The sequence below is a fragment of the Populus trichocarpa genome, chromosome 5 (assembly GCF_000002775.5).
Source record: "Populus trichocarpa isolate Nisqually-1 chromosome 5, P.trichocarpa_v4.1, whole genome shotgun sequence".
Taxonomy (NCBI): Eukaryota; Viridiplantae; Streptophyta; class Magnoliopsida; order Malpighiales; family Salicaceae; genus Populus; species Populus trichocarpa.
Window position 1 is genome coordinate 10167769 of NC_037289.2, and position 22028 is coordinate 10189796.

At 33.9% G+C, this 22028-nt stretch overlaps 3 protein-coding genes across 3 annotated transcripts; 2 read left to right on the top strand and 1 right to left on the bottom strand.

The window, feature by feature from the left end:
* The first annotated feature begins 2797 nt into the window (after positions 1–2797).
* On the top strand, positions 2798–4279 carry LOC7480490 (dof zinc finger protein DOF3.4). Its single transcript, XM_002306412.4, has one exon. It carries the CDS (start codon positions 3215–3217, stop codon positions 3974–3976), a length of 762 nt encoding a protein of 253 aa, XP_002306448.1. The 5' UTR covers positions 2798–3214; the 3' UTR covers positions 3977–4279.
* Positions 4280–12877: 8598 nt separating this feature from the next.
* LOC127905335 (putative glucan endo-1,3-beta-glucosidase GVI) lies at positions 12878–13766 on the top strand. Its single transcript, XM_052452953.1, has 4 exons — positions 12878–12944; positions 13036–13265; positions 13385–13562; positions 13603–13766. The coding sequence occupies exons 1-4, from the start codon at positions 12878–12880 to the stop codon at positions 13764–13766; spliced, it is 639 nt and encodes a 212-aa protein (XP_052308913.1).
* Positions 13767–14394: 628 nt separating this feature from the next.
* LOC7492147 (pentatricopeptide repeat-containing protein At3g50420) lies at positions 14395–16694 on the bottom strand. Its single transcript, XM_002307206.4, is given in 3 exon segments — positions 14395–14607; positions 14610–14652; positions 14654–16694. Coding segments are annotated over 3 exon segments (2121 nt in total). The 5' UTR covers positions 16628–16694; the 3' UTR covers positions 14395–14503.
* Between the last annotated feature and the right edge of the window lie 5334 nt (positions 16695–22028).

Consider the following 22028-nt stretch of genomic DNA (forward strand, 5'->3'; position numbering starts at 1 on the left):
CTGGTTATGGAAAAATGAATAAAATATTTTTTTTACATAACTCAGTTACAAGAATAAAATAAATTTGACATAAATAATACAATATAACCTTGATAAATTAATAACATTGATTAAAAAATATCATTGATGGATCCCGACTCAGGACCAATTTGGTGAATTAATAATTTGCTAAATTTATAAGATAATATATTCTTTTAAAAAAAATACATAGATATCACTTAACATATAAATTAATAATCTTATTATACATACATATATACATAACTCAATTAGAAGATCTTTTGATGTAGGAGTAACTATTTAGGATTTGCTATATTTTCGTAGTTGATTTAAGCTTTTTTTATTTGATTTATAACTTTTTTATTATTTTTCCAGCTTTGTTTATTACTCTTATTGCTTTTCCTTTATTTTCAAGTTTCATAGTTTGTTTAGGTTAATTTTGAATTCATTTAATAAGATGTAAACCTCTTAGAGAGGTAGACTACTTGAAGAGAAAATACCTATTAATAAAGTTTTTAATTAAGATTTTTATGTGATCCCTATTCAATATAATTTTGTGTTCATGTGCTTATTGTCTTTCTTATGTTACTTCCGTCTACATCACCTTTGTAAAATATTACTGCAATGTTACTTTTCTCTTGAAATTGATATCTCTCTGGACCTCATTTTTAACTTCTTTTAGTGAAATAAGAAGTTCTAGTGTTATGTTCTCGATTGCCATAAACAAATATGCAATGTAATTGTAAACAAATATGCAATGTAATTGTTTCTTGGAGTGCATATTTGCACAAGATAGGCTCCAATATAGAATTATCATCTTCAATTTCATATTTTATGTTATTTTTCATGATATTCTCAATAATTTGCCCATCACTCAACTATGAAGTTGCTTTGTTTTCTCATATGTAGTTCAAAAGCTATTCAATATTCATTGTATCACGATACTTCAACTTTTTTTTTATTAGAACATGCAATTGTTGAACATCTTTATCATATGTGTGGCTGATCCAAGTTATTTGAATTCATATTATCCATAGACCTAATTTTATAATGTCAAAAATAATTTGTAATTGTATTTGCTTAAGCATCTATTGTTCAAGCTAAGATTGCAAGATTCATTGTATCTAAAATATTTATCTTTCTTGGATTTGAGATCCCAATTTCATAACTTTCTAAAATATTTTGATAAAATCAACGATGATAATGCATCTTAAAAACTCATACGATTCCCACATCATAAGGCTAAATGTTGATGTTGTGTTAGGGGTTAAGAAAATATTTTAATATTGTCCAAACCTTCAATAGTTTTTGGATGAGTAGGATAATTATCAACAAGCAAGAGAACTTTTCTACTATTTATTTTTCTATCAAATTGTTGAACATATTCTGGAATAAAATCATAGTCATCTATACAATCATAGTCATCTATACGTCTTATTTGTTGGCATGATACTTGCAATTTATATTGTTCAAGGTCACATTTTTAAAACACAGTTCTTCATGGTCACATTATTAAAACACAGTGGTTTAACGTACTTGTCAATGAATCATAAAGGAATTTTCTCAAAACCATCCTTATTTCAATAAATAAAGATTGTAATTTTTTCATTGTCTTGTTTTTTACCTTTAAAGTATTTTATTATGAGAAAATGATCTAGTTGTAGCCTATAAAACAATAATGTTTTATTGAAAACATCTTCCATGAGAAAATGATCTAGTTTCTCTCATATGGAATTCAAATTGCTCTTCACAAGCTTTATATCAACTGATCTTATTCTTTGAAATGATGATATGTCTTGATGCCATATCTTGATTTGAAGTGCTTGATCTAACTACGAGAAAAATATAATTCTAGTGTATCTCTATAAGGTGCATCATTTTAAGAAACTCATTTTTGCTTCTTCATGATTAGTTCTTCGGTTATATTCACATGTTCTTTGTATTGAATAAACCACTAATAAAGAACTTTCTCTAGCTTTGGGATTTTTGTGGTTTTGTGTCTCTTGACATCATCTTTTTCAATATTGGTTATTAGATACTTTGATGATCCCTAGTTGTATTTGATATTGTTGTTTGGCTTAAACTTTTTGACACCCGTGATTGCTATTGCTTTTGGATGCAAGTTGAAGTTTTTATGTTGCATGCATGCACTCACACAAAGCTTTATGCATTTATTCGTCATTGTATCAATCAAGTGTTGGTCTAGCGGTTAAGATACTGTTATATCCCTACAAGGGTGAGAACACAAGTTCGATTCCCAAGAAGCGCACTTATTGGGAGGGGCAACCACGAACCCCGAACCCCGAACGGGACTAGCTTCATCCTTTAAAAAGGTATGAGGATACCTGGGTAAGAACAAAAAAAAAAAATTATTCATCATTGTTGATTTTTTTACACCTTTAAAATGAGAATTTATCGTGTTTAGTTTTACCATTTGTGATATTATATATTTTGGTTTTATAGATGTTTTTGCTGAAATATATTAATTCAGCATTCATTATAATTCATAATTTTCAAATACAATTAAGTAAAAAAAAAGGTTCAATATTTGAAAATAAAATAAAGAATACCTTTATAAATTAATTTTTTATTAATTAAATAGTATTTCAATTAATTAATAAATTTTCATGGTGTCAATAATTTTAAATTATAAAGATTTAACTACAATTACAAAAGCTAATGAAATAAAACAACATTATTACATAGACTCCAAGTCAAATTCATCTCATAAACCAAGAAAAGAATAGGCAGACACCGATCTGAATTGTGTATTTCAAGAACAAAGCAGCAGCAGCAGCATGTTGTTTCGTAGCAGGGGAGAATGAGAAAGAAAGCTAAGCTTACAGAAGCCGCATACCGTAGAGCTCACTAGCCGACCCCACCCCACCCCCTTAAGAAACCCGTTTCTGGAGCCGACTGAATATGTCGTGCCTCTGCCTGCCTACTCCCGTATAACAGAACACTGTAAAAGTTGCTCTCTCTCTCTCTCTCTCTCTCTCTCTCTATTCGCTGCCCCCTCTTATATCCCTCAGAATTCTCAGATTCTCCCCCCCACGCCACCCCGCTCTCTCTCCCCATAAATTCCCTCTATCACCACCCCCTTTGTCTTCCACATTTCAATACCTGATCACAAACTCTGTTTCTATCTTCAAACACAGGAAAACATAACCAAACTTCAAGTATTCAACACTTTCTTTGCCACCAAAAGCCAAAAATGCCAACAGAGTTATCAAGCAGTGAAAAAACTAGGAGACCACCGCTATCGACAACACCAACATCAAATAAGCCTGGAGGGGCACCACCTCAAGAGCAAGAGCACTTGCCATGTCCACGTTGTGACTCAACAAACACTAAGTTTTGTTACTACAACAACTACAATTTCTCTCAGCCTCGTCACTTCTGTAAGTCTTGCCGCCGTTACTGGACTCACGGTGGCACTCTCCGAGACATCCCTGTTGGTGGTGGCACTCGGAAAAATGCTAAAAGGTCACGTACTTCAGCTACTACAGCTGCCTCCTTTGCGGGTCCTATTATCGACAACAACATTGATAACTTACCGTTGCCTGCTACCCCAGTGCTGGTTCCCCTCACAGCCAGTCAGGGTTTTTCGGTACATTTTGGTGGTGGCAGTGATGGGAAGGGCAACGGTGGTTGTGGTAGTGGTGCTCTGGGTGGGAGTTTTACTTCTTTGTTGAATACTCCAGGCCCAGCTGGGATCTTGGCTCTCGGAAGATTTGGACATGGACTTGGGCATGGGCTTGAAGATGTGGGGTGTGGGCTTGGAAGAGGGCTCTGGTCTTTTCCCGGAATAGGAGATAGTGGTGCTGGTGTAGGTGGTCATGGCGGGGTTACTGTCACAGCTGGATTGGACAACACATGGCAGTTTGGGAGTGCTGGGCAAAATGGTTTTGTTGGCGGGGATTGCTTTTCTTGGCCTGAGCTTGCAATTTCAACTCCTGCAAATGGTTTTAAATGATGGAGTAGTATGTTGTTTTGCTGTATCCTGTTTTTGTCTTCTGGATTTTGGTTCTAATTATGGATTGGAGGGTCAAATTACTATGTAGTATTTAAGTGTTGAGATAGTAAATTACGCTTGATATTTAGAAACAAAATTACTATGTAGTATATAAGTGCTATGATATCATTACATGGCCTTCTTAATTAAGTTGTTTGAGGAAATTAATGATCGTTTATAATTATCTTCAAGAGCTATGTCAGAAAGTGAGTCTGTTTGAGGACACATATTAATTTGTTTATAACATGGTCCATATTTGTTTTACCGAATTCGCTACCTTCTGTTGAGATCATGAACAAGATTATCCATATCTATATAGGGATAATGATGGATAGGTTCAAATTGGATTACAATGAAAATGGATGCTTTGAGAAGAAGAAGAAGAAAGCAACTCAGAGAAGAAATGCGAGATGAGAGAGGGAGAGGGAGAGAGAGAGAGAGAGAGGGATGGAGAGAGCGACAGGAGAATCGCAATTCATTTCGTTGATATTCTTTATGCAGTAATTCCTTTACAATATATCAATTCCATTAAGTATCAAGAGTACCACGGCAAAGAGTTCTCTTTTATTGTTACGATTTTTTTTAAAATATTTTTTATTTTAAAATATATTAAAATAATATTTTTTAATTTTTAAAATTTATTTTTGATATCGGCACATCAAAACGATTTAAAATCATAAAAAATAATTTAATTTGAAGCTAATAAAACTTTAAATTTTTTCAAAAATATAGTTGAACCGCAATACCAAACATCATCTAAATAAAATAATGTATACACAAGACGACTTCTTACACAACTAGAAAATTGATTTACATCGATGGAATATTTCGTCAGTGTATAAACCGGATTTCCATTAATATAATAATCACGGATGAAAACATCATTGACGAGTGTCTCATCAAGCACTATCAGAATATTGCATATCACCGACGAAATATTTCAATCAGAATATTGCATATCATCGACGAAATATTTCATTAATGTTTACACACTGATTCAGTCAGAAATAAATTTTTCGATGGAACTACATACAAAAAAATATCGTCAGAAAACATATCATTAGTGATTTCTATTATGTTGATAAATCCGTCAGTAATATATTCTCTAATGGATTTATAGATGAAAATATCATGTCAAACAAAATAAATTACCGGCATCCAATGCATCGATAAATCCATCGATGATTATGGCATATTGCCGACAAAATAAACCATTGGTAAGTCCATCTGTGATCATATGCATATTACCGACAAAATTAAACCACAAAGATTTACATCTAATAGTTGCAGGTCCTGTAGTTGTTTTTCCAACTCTCTGGAAAATTTAAAAGGACTTATTATGTTTGTGATTCGAAGTTAGTTAGTAATTTTATCAATATTGTATTTAATATATTTTAGAAAAAATAAAATAAACAAAACAAGGAAAAAATCTATAAAAAAAATAAAACTAAATTTTTATTATTAATTTTAAAAAATAATATTGAATAAAATTTATCTAGTGGACAAAAGATAAAGGAGGAGGAGGAGTTAGAGATAGATCTTTGTTGGAACCAGGTGGGCGACGAGGTAGATCACTTGTACTAGTGAGGGTTGACTGCAATTGCTCGAGGACATTCACTTTATCCCTCAGGTCAGCCATCTCAGAACCAAGATGGGTCGTCTCAGTACTAAACCAGGTTGTTTGAGCTTCAACTTGTTCTTATACAATCACCTGGACGGTTGAGGATTGCTGTTTAAACTCGATTGTGAGGAACCAACAGTCAATACACTATGATTTGTCTATATATCCACGGTCCTAGTGTTAGAGACACCATAAATCTAATTTCTATCGGGTTAACCAAACAACCTAGCCTCTAACCACAAATCCAGATTGAATTTCGGATGGGTTGAAGGATCGTCTTTGTATCTCTTCTGCAATCAGGTGTTATATATTTTCTAAAAAAAAAAAAAAAAGTCAGAAAAATTTTAAAAATAAGAAATTAAGAAAATAATTATTTAAATCCAACTTACCACAAACATCTAAGCTCAATTATCCATGAGTTGTTGCACCCCTTTCCAATGATCATCATTTCACATTTGATTTTTTTTTTTAAAAAAAGCTTCATCGGTCTTGGATTGCGTCTAAGTACTGTAGCTTACAAATAAAAGCTACTGTTAGTTAAATTTTTTCATATAATACAACAATTAAAAAAATATCTTATAAAATAGAATCTTACCATCTGCTTTTTCATGCACAATGAACAAAATGGATCTACCAATGTGCGTTATAATGGAACCATGCATCTCATTGTTCCAGTTCTCCGCACTAAACTGTGACTGCTGCACAAAATACTTATACATCATATGATGGATATTAGCATCTCAAATAGCCTCCAAGACTTGCGGAGGTTTGAAATTCCTCCACATGACCATGTCGTCCTAGTCTAGAAGACCTCTTTCTTTTGCATATTTCTTTGATTTTTTCTGCATCTCATACTAGAAAATCACACAACTTGGTTTGTAAAAAAAAAATTCATATTTCATCAAGATTATGAAAAATAGAACTTGAACATTTTTTAAAAAAATATATCACATTTTGAATTTCAATCTTACCTAATGGCACTGTGATATACTCTCATGGAAACAACGTTGTCAGCCTTCTCTTAATAAAATTCTTCCTTATACGTCAATTTTATAAAATAATTAGTTTATTAAAATTAAAAAACTAATTAAATTAAATAATAATAAAATATTTATGTATGTATTAACCTTGAACTTTCTGAACAAAAAATCAACCATAGGTTTCCATTCAGGATTTTTGAAAACCTAACTCCACTGAAACAAAGGCACTTTCATCGATCATTTCATCATAGATATTATCGTATGAGTAGCTTTTATATTTGTAAACTTGAAATTCCATTCGTTCATTGAAATTAATTATTCAAAAATTATCCATTGTTGTTTTTTTTTTTTTTTTATCATGTATGAAAGGAAATGAAACTTACATATTGTGGTTGAGCTTCCATTAAGCAATGTACTTCCTAGTGTATACAATGAAAATGGATGCTTTGATAAAAAGAAGAAAAGAAGCAACACAGAGAGGAAGTGAGAGATAAGAGAGAGAGAGAGAGAGAGAAAGGCAGGAGAGAATCACAATTTATTTCATTGATATTCTTGTCTGCCCTATTCTAACTAATTCCTTTACAATTTATTAATCCCTAAAAGTTTTAAGAGTACCACAAGACAAGAATTCCTCCAACCAAGCCAGTTAGGTCACATCTACATGTTAGGGATGCATGGCCAACCTTCACCAAAATCCTCGTCTAAGTAAAATGGTGTGTACACAAGGCGGTTACTTACACAACTAGAAAATTGATTTACATCAACAGAATATTCTGTCAGTGTATAAGTTGTATTTATATCGATATGATTATCACTAATGGATTTATTGATAGAAACATATCATCGATAAATGTTTTATTGGGGATTTCAGATCCATTAATCATTCAATCAATGATTTAAATACCAATGGAAATATCAACAAAATATTCACGTAAAAAACAATTATCGACTGTTTTTATGTCGGCCAATCCATCGGTATATAACTCGACCTCATATCACGAGTTGTAGTCATAAAGATACCATAAACTCCAGATTCCTATTGAGTGTACTGATTACTTCAGCCTCCAACCACAACTCCAGATTGTATTCCAGATGGGTTGAAGAGTCGTCTCCATGTTTTGTACACATGCCGGTGTTATATTGTTTCTACACAAAAAAGTTAAAGTTGTCAATAAAAAAAATATTAGTCCAAAAAACATACAAAAGGTTTCAAAGTTCAGTTGCAACAAACGTTTCAGCTCGACTATCCATGAACTCATGCATGTAATCCCGAGATAAAATTCATAAAGTTAATAAGGAAAATACTATGTTAAATGTGTAAGGTGAACATTTAATGTATGAAGATGATGATATACTTGGAAAATTTGAAATAAAATGTTCATGTGTTAATTTAAAAATAAAAATATGAAAATGGCGGAAAAATAAAAAAAACAAAGAAATACAAATAAAAAAACCAAATAGAAGAGGTAAAAGAGCAAAGCAATATTGTGGGATATAATATGATAAAATTCAATCTAGTCATCTTAAATTTGGTGTTAAAAATATGTTTGAATCTTGGAAATATAACCCGACAAATATAAAGGGTACAATGTAGACCCATGATTTGAAAATTTATGAATTAATGATGAATATGGAAAATTTTATAAATCTAGGGTGAAAATGTTTAGAAAAGTATTTTGGAATTTTTTTAAAAACAAATTAATGTATGATTTTACGCATGAATGACTCTAACCGTCAAATTAAGCCTGCGTACAATCACGTAGGTTTTTAACCTGAAAAAATATTGAGAAGTATAATTAGGGGCACATTTAAGGTATTTGAAATCAAGTTGTGAAATTAAAGATAGGTGCTAAGAAATGAAAAAAAAAAGTTATAACATAAGTTGTCATTTGCCAAATGAGATGTTGGGGGGGGGGGGGGGGTTTCCAATTTTGTGATAGTTATGTAAGTATGTGGATGATTGAAAACTTTAATGTGAATGTGCAATTGAGCAAAGTATATTGTGAACTACAAATGGAGAAAATTAGGAAATTGTATTAACTTGAACACGTGGAAAATGTTGTAAGAGTTGGAAAGAATACTTAGCAACTTGAGTGCTTTTGGTTTTGGCTAAATAAAATAAAATAACAATAGGAAAGAAGTCATTCGATGATATGCAAAGTGTAGTGTAATTATATAACTAAAACTACAAGCATGCATATGATATTTAAACGAGATTGGTTAAAATAAAATATGTATATGCTAGCAATTTAATTTAATTTATGTTGTAAATAGTAATGGTATTTTGGTTGGGAATTATAGGAGAAACATATAGAAAGAAACATGACTTATTAGAAGCTTGGATAACAAGATTTATGGTAAGGGATTGCCCGCCTTGCCTTTTTAATTATTTATACATGCTTTTATAATAGTTAGAATTATAATGATAATTAAATTGTGTAGTGTATTATTGTTGCTATTGCTAATGGAAGTCGTATGCCTTCTAGGTAAAAATTGGTATGTAAATTGTAGTTAATCGCATAGGTGGTAATGTGTAGTACATTATTAGATGTGATTGACCACAATGAAAAAAAAAAACCTTGTATCTATTTCTGATTGATATGGTAGGAATCACATGTAATTCGTATTAAACTATCATGATAGAAATTAATGTGTGTGTGTGTGTGATGAGAACCCTAAATAACCAATGAGTGAGATAGTTGGTAGGTGAATAAATATTGTTATGGAAAAGGTGTTTGACACCATGATAACTTATTCAACAAATTCATTATTTCAAGTAATGATAAATACATTAAATGTGGTATGTTCTTATTTTCCTATTAATATGTATGAAACTAGTTATTCGATAATGAGGCTAGTGTCCGATAATAGGCAGTGGAACTAGTTACCCTGGTTAATAGGAATAGTGTCCTAGATAATAGGCTATTTGAGAAACTAATAATCCTAATTAATAGGATTTGTGCCCTAGTTAATGGCAATCAGAGAAACTAATTACCCTGGTAAAGGAGCAATCAAAGAAACCAATTAATTTAGTAATGAAACAAATGCCTGGTTTAGGCTAGAGAGGACATTGATATGTCCTTAAATTTTGCTAATTGTACTTATTTATAAGGCTAAAGGTAAAAAAATAAACTGTTTAGTAATTGACGTGGTAAATATATAGAAGAGATAATAGCAAATAATCATAATGTATAAAATTGATTGTATTTGGTATTAAATTTTTTTTAAGGTATTTCGCAACATCGTGCCAAGTAGTAGATCATGTATTTGGTATTAACAATAACATGCAATGGAGCAAAGTGTATATGAGTTTGGCTATGTTGACATGTTAATGATTGAGTATTCAATTAGCCATACAGATAAAGTTTAATAAAAAAGAAAGATGATTTGAGTATGTTTTGCAAGTATAAAAGTAATGGAAGATTATGTGATAAATTATAAATAATAGAAATGGACATGAAATAAGTGGAATGAATAATGAATTGAGAAGATTTTTCAATATAACAAGGGGGTTATATGAACTGAAATACGATGTATCATATATATAATAAATGCTAGGGAAGTAAAATGACAACATGAATTAAATATGTTGTGGATTAAATAATAATGTAAATTAAACATACTTACATAATAAGTTACGACATGCATTAAAGATGGTTGAGAGGCGAAAATATTATATTATTTATGTGTTGAGGAAATAAATTGTGGGGTAAATCCCATGTGTTATGAAATAATAATATAAACTGAATATATTCATAAAGTAGAAAGAGTTATGAAATAAATCTGAGATGAAAAGAAACATTATATGAAAGTGTTTAAATGAGTCCAATCAATTTTAAAGTTGTAAGGAATAAATCGTATATTGATGTTTTAAACTAGATTATGAAGGAAAAAGTTATCATGATGTAAGAATGATAATGTGATGGACAAAATGATGGAAATAATATTTTTTAGGGAATTATGAAAATATATATTGTTGGAAATTGATATAAAATCAACGTTTTTAAAGAAAAATTTATGAAATTAGTTTTGATTGTATAGTTATTAAATGGTCGTAACTAGAATGATACAAGTGTTTAATATGATTTCAATTGTAATTTTATGTGTCATAGGTAAATTCCTTTGAGGAAATCAATTTCTTAGGTCACCAAGTTACCTAGTTTTATACAGAAAGAATATTTGTATTTTTAGAGAATGTGAACATGATTTTAACATGAGTTGTAATAAATTGTGTTCATTAATAAAATTCTTAAAAGGTTTTTGGGACTTTTCTTATAAAAAAAAATTGCTCATATTTTTACACACTCAATCAATGGAAAAAAGTATAAACACATTAGAAAGTGCGGGGTGTTACATTGTACCCTTATATATCTATCATCTCTTTGTATATGTGTTTCCATATATAACTCCATCAAAGTTAGCTTGTGCCCAAGTTGTGTAGCTTGAAAAATAACTCATTAGTTAAACACTGTCACAAATAATCACTAGCTTTTTAAGAAAAACATTTAAAAATAACACAAGCTCTTACCGACGTTTTGTATGGTTAATAAAAGGAAGCGATCCACCAATATTCTTGTTAATAAAATCATGAGTCTCCTTGTTTCTATTCGAGGACTCACTATATGATCACCTCCTAAAACCCTTCGACGTCAAGAACTCTAGATATCTCTCCAATTACTCTTAGTGATGTGGGGAGGTCTAGAATTCTTCCACACTTCAAAGTCATTTAACTCTTTTCTTCTCTTAGCATATGTACGTGTGTTATACTTCTAATCCATGCAACCTAGTTCAAAAATTCATTAAACTTAAAAAAATAACAAAACAAATTACAATTTTATAAAAAAAATATAAACTTCACACGTTAAAACTTACCTGGTTGGGTTGTGATTTTTCCAAACTCAACCCCACGTTGGGTTTGGACGCGACTGCGTCCACCTCCATGTTGGACCAGGATGCGTTCTTGCCCAACCCTATGTTGGGACTGGACGCGACCGCGGCCAACCCCACGTTGGGCCTGGATGCGACCGCGGCCACCTCCATGTTGGACCTGGACGCGTCCCCGCCCAATCCCATGTTGGGTCTGGACGCGACCGCGTCCACCTCCATGTTGGACCGGGACGTGTCCTCGCCCAACCCCATGTTGGGCCTGGACGCGTCCACACCCAACCCCACGTCGGTTTTCTTAAAATATTAATGTGTGTTATAAATATTATTATTTCTCTTATAATTCAAAGTGTTCATATCAAAAATATTATTATTTGTGTTATAAATATTATTATTTTTATTATAACTCAAAGTATTGATTTAAGAAATATTATTATTTGTGTTATAATCATCCTTGGAATTCTTAATATAATTATTTATGTGATAAATATAATTATTTTTATTATAATTCTAAATATTCATATCAAAAATAGTATTATTTGTGTTATAAATATTATTATTTTTATTATAATTAATAGTATTAATAAACTAATTAATAAATTTGAAAACAAATTATTAATAATATTAAAAACATATTATTTTTTGTATTATAAATTTTTACAATATTTTTATAAAAATAAAAAATAAACCTGCCGCGTAGCGCCGACATCCAACTGTTGCATCATTCCTCCAAATAAAATAAAAAAGCCTGCTTTTGAATTATAGAAAAGCCATCTTGGATATATATTTTAACTAGAAGAGCCTATACATACAACACAGAGTGAAAAATGATATTTTTCTTAAGAAAAAAAAAATGCATATGACCACATAAGTAGCTCAAATTAAGCAGAATGATGTGAGTTCTCAATCAAAACCTCCTTCCAAAATTTTTAAAACTATATATGTACTCAAAATCTTAGAAGAACTTTGATTGAACTGAATATATCTCAGCATTTTTTTTTTCGACTCCTTTTCAACCAAAAAAGAAAGAAAAAAAAAAGAAAAAGAAGAGAGGAGAGATTTAAGACTAGTTAACTTTACAAACAATTAAAAACTTGACATTTTGTAGCAAACTCCCTAGAAGTATTGCTGGACTCAATCAACAATAAATTTACCAAAGAATTGAAGTTGCCCAAGCCGAACAAGTGGAACAACCAGAAAAGGAGCAAAAACATGGTCAGAAATGGAATGCAAAAACTTGGTCAGAAATGTTATAGCATTCATAGAAATTGGGAACATCTATATAAAGCCAGGCACTCCATTTTCCATGTTTTTTTTCCATGCTTGTAGTAATCAAGGCACTTTAAGGTTTAGTTTTTACCCTTACAAGTGCCCATTATGGCTCGCCTCATCTTCCATATTATTATGGTTTTCATATTTTTCACCGAGCTTCACAGATTTGCTGGTACGTAATCGTCGGTCTACTAATTAAATCCGTGTGTGCATTAACATCACAATTGAATTGCTTAAATACACTTTACATGGGTGCTATGCAGAAGCTCAAGGGATCGGTGTGAGTTACCCCAGAAATATTGCAGACAACCTTCCAAAAGCAAAAGATGTTGTAGCATTATGCAAGTCCCATAACGTTCGGAGAATTCGCCTTCATGATCCAAGGCATGATGTTCTACAAGCGCTGAAAATTACAGGAATAAAAGTCATTCTTGGAGTTGGAAATGATGATATCATGAGGCTAGCTACTGATGCAAGATTTGCTAGGACATGGGTCAGAAGAAATGTTTTATGGTTTACACCTTACATCAACTTCCGATGCATTTGCTGTAGGAGATGAAAATATTCTCGTTAATACGGCTTTAAATCAGTACGTGCTTCCTGCCATGATAGGTCTTAATTAGAGAGGCTCAAAAGACTGTCAATCTATCGGTTCCCGTGTCCAGTGTGATGCATTCCTTGGTCATGGCAACAACTTTTCCTCCTTCCTCAGCGTACTTCGATGCTCCTGTCCTTCCAATTGTCCTACCCATTGTTCAATCCCTACAAACCCATAGATATCCCCTACTGGGTATATCTTTCTAACGTCAACTATTCTGATTTTCCCCTAGACTCTGCTTTGCTCAACACTGGTAAGGACGTTATAGTGAAAGATCTAGGAGAAGAATATACAAATATTTTTGATGCCCAAGTGGATGCAGCTTATTCTGCACTTGAAAAGGCTGATGCATTAAATGTCGAGATTCTCAATTATATGTGTTCCTCGGTCATATAATTGCGGTTGCGGAACAAAGTTTATATTATGGGAGATATATAAATATTAGACGCAAAAAACAATTTTTGAGTAAACTTCATCACCCGTTAAATGTTTATGTCGCCGTTATCGACTGGCATTTGGACATTTTCTACCGACACATGGAAAAAAAGGGTCCTACTCGAATTAATTGAGAAAAATATTTTAAAATATGTAGAAAATAAACTAAAATCCAAGTGGAAGGCAGATTGGAAAAAAAAAAGAAAAAAAAAGTTGTAAAAATAATTTAAAAATATAAATAATTAAAAAAATTAAAAAATATTAAGGAAAAAACTTGCGTGTTATTGGGACAAGTTTTTTCCTTAATATGTTTTTAATTTTCTAAATTGTTTAGATTTTTTTCCTTTTGAACTTTTCATTTTCTACTTTGTTTAGCTCAAGTTATTTTATTTTATTTATTTAAAGAGTTGTAAATTTCTTAGAAAAATCTACTACTTGAAGAGAAAATATTTAATAATTAAATTTTAAATTCGATTTTTTATGTGGAGACCCTTTTTAGTAATTAAATTAGCAACAGACTTCACAATGTTTACTCCTAGGCTAGAGAGGCATGAAAAGCAATCAGTAGAGTGGGTTGTAAAAATAGGGCTGCTGAAGGCTAGGATCAATTACGCCATGTTCAGTTTGCGCCCAGGATTTGGCTACTCCCGAGCAACTGCTTACCACGAATGAAGAAAGGTATTCTAAGTCATTAATCACTAGTCTAATCCAAACAAACTATCAATTCTGGAGACTTGAAAGTTTTTTAAGTTCATCTCGTTCCCTTCCAATCTACGCAATTCAGCTTGGGCTTCATCAATCATGGGTTTCATTGGTCACTGGAATAAAATACATGAATATCATTTTTTTCCTTCAATCCAGCTTAGTCCAGGGTCTTTTTCGATCATCAGTCCACTTATCTTTCTCCTCATTTCGGCAACAGCCTCCCATCTCCCTGCAGCGGCATAAAGATTTGAAAGCAGAATGTGTGTTGCACTGTCTTCTGGCTCTAATTGTAATATTTCTTCAGCTGCGCGAACTCCTATCTTCAAATTCCTTTTATTGACACAAGAGCTCAGCAAGGTTCGCCATAATTCCAAATGATCTTTGCTGTAAGTTGATTTGATAATCAGTTCTTCTGCCTCGTCCAGCAATCCAGCTCGGCTTAATAAACTAACCATGCAAGCGTAATGCTTAGGCCCAGGTATAACATCATTTTTCTTTATATGACTCCACAAGAGCTTTCCTTCTTCAACCAAGCCACTATGGCTGCAAGCGGACAGCAGGGACAAAAATGTTACTTGATCAGGTCTTTGACCATTGACTAAAATCTTCGCAAAGATTATCATCGCCTCCTCTGCCATTCCATGTTGGCTATAGCCCCCAAGCATTGAGTTCCAGCACTTCAAATCAGGGTTTGAAACTTGGGAAAATATTGATCGAGCAGCATGAAGGTCACCATTTTTTGCATACATATGTACAAGACTTCCACAAACAGATATTTCAGCATCACATCCTCTTTTTACAGTCTGAGTATGAATCATCTCTCCTTGGTTTAAAGTTGCGAGGTCAGCACAGGCACTCAAAGCTCCGCTGAGAGCAAAACTGTCAATCTTGTAGCCTTCATGACACATCATGCTGAATAATTTTATTGCACTTTCCCCACCACCCAATCTAGAATGACCCATAATCATTTCAGTCCAGAGAACAACATCCTTCCCTTCAATCATATTGAAAACCTGTTCAGCGGATTCAATATCACCATTTTTCAGATACATTGACAATAATGTAGTTCCTATGAAGACACTCCTCTCCGATCCCACTTTCAAAACCTGGGCATGAAGAGGTTTCCCATAACAAGTTGCCGAAAATGCACTAGTAGCAGAAATAACAGCAGCGAAAGTATATTCATCCGGTTTAGGAAGAAACACTCCTACCAACTGGAGGAACAGATTCATAGCATCCGCTCCCTCTCCATTTTCCGCATATCCAGAAATCATTGAGTTCCAAGAAACTAAATCTGGGTTCTCAATTTTATTAAAGACATTAAATCCAGTTTCGGTGTCACCGCAACTGCAATACATGTCAAGCAACGCATTTTGCAAAGGCAAATCGGCTAGTACATTCAAAACAATAACTTGTGCATGGATAACTTGTCCCCACCTACAATCTCCCAATTTACCACAAGCATTCAATATCATTGAGTATGTGAACTCGGTTGGAACAATGCCATGCCTCACCAATTTACCAAATAATAAAACCCCTTCCTCTAACTTCTCATTTTTCAAATTCCCAAATATCATGGAATTCCACAAAACAGCATCCTTCTGTACAACACAACCAAAAACTTTGTTTGCAGATTCCAGATCCCCACAATTCGAATACATCCCAAGCAATGATGTCTGAACAAATACATCATTAAAAAACCCATGCTTAACAGATTGACCATGGATCAATGACCCCATAAACCAATCCTCAAGCAAACAACAAGCTTGAAGTGAACTCGAGAAAGTTGACCCATTAGGCGTCAAACCTTGAGTGCCCATCAGCGCAAATAGCTTCAAACTCAAGAACCCATGATTAGAATCTCTAGAAAAAGCTGAAATTAATGCATTATACGAAACAATATTTCTTTGAGGCATTTTGTCGAACACTTTCTTTGCGTTGAAAAGAGAACCGCAACGCGCGTACATAGAGAGGATGTTGTTGTTCAAATATGGACATTGTGCATAGCTTGTTGAGATCGTGGTTGTGAGGATTAGAGCGTGGAGTTGATAAGCCTTTCTGAGAGAGGTTATGGTGGTGCATTTTTGTATCAGTGTCGTTAAAGAAAGAGGGTTCATATAAGAAAGATCAGTTGACTGCTGCACCCGCCCACAATTAATCTAAAAAGGGCTTGAATGGTATGATGAACTACATGTCGCTTCATTTTGGTGCTTAGGTAACTATGGAGCTGGTCCACGTCATAAGAGGTTCCCTCATTGAAGGTTACTCCATGTCAAATTCTACTTTTTAATAATTATTTCTATCAATATTTGTATTTATGCAAGTTGCTTTTTGATATTTTATAGGATAAAAATATATGAAACACTGTAAAAGCTTAGAATGTGTTTAAAAATATAGTACTCGTTAAGTTTATAAATACATTAAAAAAAATTAAAAAAAAAGTTATTTTTGATATTAACACATTAAAACAATATAAAAACATAAAAATACAAATTTTACAAGAATATAATTTGAACCGCGTTCCTAAACAAACTCTTAATCTCCCTTAAAAACCTACAACATTAGAAAGAGAAATGAAGGATAAAAAAAGAGCTTTTTAGGAGCAAAATCATCAAGAAGAAATTGAATTCATAAAAAAAAAAAAAATGAAGGGAGATTACTACTTCAAACTAACCATTGATGTTTCTCTAATTAAATACACTAAGCTTAAACCCACTATGTTACTGATCATATAATAAAAGCTAATAAAAGGAGAATGCTTGAAATAGATGGATCAAATATGTATTATTCAATAGAAGAGTAACTAAAAGTTATTAACACTACATGAAATTAGAAAATGCTAACAAAATATGACATTTAGGCAAATATTTTGTCGGGAATATCAAATGTTGACAGAATAGGCAACCGAATATCCATGCTAAAAAAATCAGATTTTGCTGTTTATTTTTTATTAGCAACTAGTTTCCGAAAAAATTATTAATTACATGTTCCGTCGATAAATCCTAAATATTAAGTAAGTTTGGTCAAAAAAATTCCAAAATGGACGCGAAGATTTCGATGAAATTGCTAACGAGATTTTCTTTCCGTGAATAATTCCGTTGACATTTTCATATTTATTTTTTTGCTAGATTGCATGTTATTTATGTATTTGACCTTGTTTGTGTTGGGATCATATTATATTTAGGATTTTATGATGCGGTTGTATGTAAATTTGCTACGATAATTAATGTTGTTGTTTTTAGATAAAAGTTATATTTGATCTTGATGTCTAGTTTCAAAATTAAATGCATGTTGTTGTTTCAAATATGGTTTTTTGGCACATTTGTTGTGAATTTACTTTATTTTTCTTATATAGGACCATGTTAATTAAAAGGGTTTATTTTTAGTATTTGAATAAGTCCATGAGTCCCTAATCTTCAGGAAGATATACATGGTCAAGATTAAATTAAGGATTTTAGTTGCTTATTTTTCGTTATTTCATGTGCCACGTTACTGTGAACATGAGCTATTTTTCAGTCTTATTATTATTCCTGTAAGGCTATTTATTAGCCATTTCCATTCAGTAAAAGTAATTCATTCAATTCAAATACTGTGCACTTTTGTTCTTATTCTTTACAATTGGTATCAGAGCCTGTTACATCTGGCCTGTGACGAAGAAATAGATACAAAAGGGAGACATATTTTTGAGTGACTTCAAACTTAGAGTGAGTGAGTGCTTGAGTGCTTTTAAACACAGAGTGAGTGAGTTTGAGTGTTTTTTTAAACACAGAGTGAGAAAGAGAGTTCTTGAGGGTCAATTTCAACAATGGCAACAGAGTCCAGCAATTTTGCATCACCTTGCATCCCGAAATTTGATGGAGATTACGAGCATTGGAACATGCTAATGGAGAATCTCTTGCGTTCCAAAGAATATTGGAACGTTATTGAGACAGGATATGTCGAGCCTGCATCAGGGGAAATTCTGAATAATGCACAGAAAAAGACATTGGAGGAGACAAAGCTGAAAGATTTAAAGGTTAAAAATTACCTTTTTCAGTCCATCGACAAATCCATTCTGAAGACTATTACTCAAAAAGACACAGCAAAACAGTTGTGGGATTCCATGAAGATCAAATACCAAGGAAATACAAGGGTTCGGCGTGCTTAACTTCAAATCTTTCGCAGGAATTTTGAAGTGCTAGAAATGAAACAAGGAGAAACTGTCACAAGTTATTTTGGAAGAGTTATGCTGGTGGCAAATGACATGCGAAATCTGGGAGAAAGCATACCTGATGAGAAGATTGTAGAGAAGATTTTACGCACACTTACTGAGAAGTACAATTACATAGTGTGCTCCATTGAGGAGTCTAAAGATATTAATCATCTTTTAGTTGATGAGCTGCAGAGTTCATTACTTGTTCATGAACATAAATTCAAAAGGCATGACACAGATGATCATGCCCTGAGAATCTATGATGACAGATTCTGTGGCAAAGGTCGTGGCAGAAACAATTACAGAAGCCGAGGCCGTGGGGGCAGAACACAAACATTCAATAGAGACATGGTGGAATGTTTCAGGTGTCACAAACTTGGACACTTCCAATACGAGTGTCCAACCATGAACAAGGCAGCTAATTATGTGGAGCTAGATGATGAAGATGAGATGCTGCTAATGTCCTATGTTACATTAGCTAAGACAACACGGAATGATGCATGGTTCCTGGATTCAGGATGTTCTAATCATATGTGTGGTTATAGAGGTATGTTCTCCTACTTGGATGAAAATTTTCAGCATTCAGTCAAACTTGGAAACAATAGCAGAATGGCAGTAGTTGGCAAAGGCAGAGTAAAATTACTGATCAATGGTATTAAGCATGTTGTTAATGATGTCTATTATGTACCGGAGCTTAAAAATAATTTACTGAGCATAGGTCAACTACAAGAAAGGGGCTTAGTAATTTTAATTAAGAATGGAGTTTGTAAGATTTACCATCCTGAGAAGGGTTTGATCATTCAAACCAAGATGAGTGCAAATCGGATGTTCATCCTACTTGCACAGACTCAAGCTCCCGTACATGCACAGACTCAGAATCAAGAGAATTGTCTTCTCACCAGTTCTCAAAATCCCCCAGTGCTATGGCACAGACGGTTTGGTCACTTAAGCTACCAAGGCTTAAGAACCTTACAATGGAGACATATGGTACATGGACTGCCCATCTTCTCGGCTCCCACCATCACCTGCACAGATTGCCTCAATGGCAAGCAACACAGAGAGGTCATGCCCAAACATAGCAATTGGAGAGCAAATCAGAAATTGGAATTAATTCATGCAGACATTTGCGGTCCTATTTCCCCCAAATCCAACAGTGGCAAAAGGTACATATTATGTTTCATTGATGATTTCAGCCGAAACTCATGGGCATTTCTTTTAGCTACAAAATCCGAAGCTTTCATTTATTTTAAGAAATTCAAAGCTATGGTGGAAAAAGAAACCCTATTGCATGTGAAGTGTCTAAGGACTGACAGGGGAGGAGAATTTACCTCAAGTGAATTCAACGAATTCTGCAGCCAACAAGGTATCAAACGGCAGCTCACCACGGCGTACACTCCACAGCAAAATGGAGTTGCAGAGAGAAAAAATCGAACCGTGATGAACATGGTCCGATCAATCCTCTCTGGTAAAGGGATTCCAAAACCCTTCTGGCCAGAGGCAGTGAACTGGGCCTTCTATGTGCTCAATCGGTGCCCAACTTATGCTTTGACAGACATCACTCCTCATGAGGCATGGAGCGGAACTAAACCATCAGTAGACCATTTCAGGGTCTTTGGGTGCTTAGCCCATGTTCACGTTCCAGATGTGAAACGGAGTAAGCTTGATAACAAAAGCTTTGTGTGTGCACTGTTGGGTATGAGTGATGAGTCAAAGGGGTACAGGTTGTTTGATCCTTTAAACAAAAAAATCGTGGTTAGCAAAGATGTGATCTTTGAGGAGGACAAACAGTGGGACTGGGATGTTGCTTATGAAGAAAAAATCTTGACAGATTTGGTTTGGGGCGACAGAGAAGGAACAAGTGAAGATGGTGATGATAGTGATGACAATCACGGGGATGAGAGTGGTGAACGTGAGGCTGAAATCAATGGGGAAGAAGGGGAAGAAAACGAAGAACATAGACACATTGTCTGTGAAGATGATGAAAATGCCGAGAGAGAAGAAGAAGAAGCTGAGTTAAATGATCCTACGGTGTGTATGCTGCCAGTTGGAAGAATAGGTGAGCAGGTCAATCCTACGGCACGAACGCGGCCAAGTGAACGAAGGGAGATGACAGATGGCGAAATAGATGCTAATCCAACGGTGAGAATTCAGTCTGACAGGGAGAGTGATCAGCTGACATGTGGCGTACATCCAACGGCACAAAACATGGCAGACGGAGAGAATGAGCTGCTGACAAGTGGAGACAATCCAACGGCTGACATGCAATCTTACGGGGAGAGTGGCCTGCTGACAAGTGGAAGAAGAGAAAGGGGTCCTCCGGTGTGGATGCAAGATTATGTTACAGGGGAGGATTTATCTGAATATGAGTCCAATATGGCATTAATTATGTCTTCTGATCCCATTTATTTTGAAGATGCTGTGAAAGTTAAACACTGAAGACTTGCTATGGACAGTGAAATTAATGCCATAGAGAAGAACAATACCTGGACGCTCAACGAGTTGCTGGAGGGAGCAAAAAAAATTGGAGTCAAATGGGTCTACAAAACAAAGTACAACGAACATGGGGATGTTGATAAATACAAGGCAAGGCTAGTTGCCAAAGGGTACTCGCAACAACACGGAATTGACTATACAGAAGTCTTTGCACCAGTGGCAAGGATGGATACAGTAAGGATGATTATTGCTCTCGCCGCTCAAAAAAACTGGATTGTTTATCAGTTGGATGTCAAATCGGCTTTTCTGCATGGGGAATTGCATGAAGATGTTTATGTTGATCAACCAAAAGGGTATGAAAAGAAGGGCAGCGAACATCTAGTTTACAAGCTGCATAAAGCGTTGTACGGGTTAAAACAAGCTCCAAGAGCTTGGTTCAGTCGAATCGAGGGTCATTTTGTCAATGAAGGCTTTCTACGGTGTGAAAGTGAGCAAACTTTATTCACAAAGAGAAGCAGGGAAGGAAAGATTATCATTGTAAGTGTTTACGTTGATGATCTAATATTTACTGGCGATGATACACATATGTTGTCTGAATTCAAAAACTCCATGATGAGGGAGTTTGACATGTTAGATTTGGGGAAGATGCGGTATTTCTTGGGAATCGAAGTATTACAGCATTCAGGTGGCACCTACATATGTCAGAAGAAATATGCACTAGAGGTGTTGAAGAGGTTTGGTATGATGGAATGCAATGCAGTGAAAAATCCAATAGTTCCCGGATGCAGAGTCAACAAAGATGAAGGCGGAGCTAAAGTAGATGAAACATATTATAAGCAGTTAGTGGGTAGCCTAATGTATCTCACAGCAACAAGACCAGACATGATGTTTGT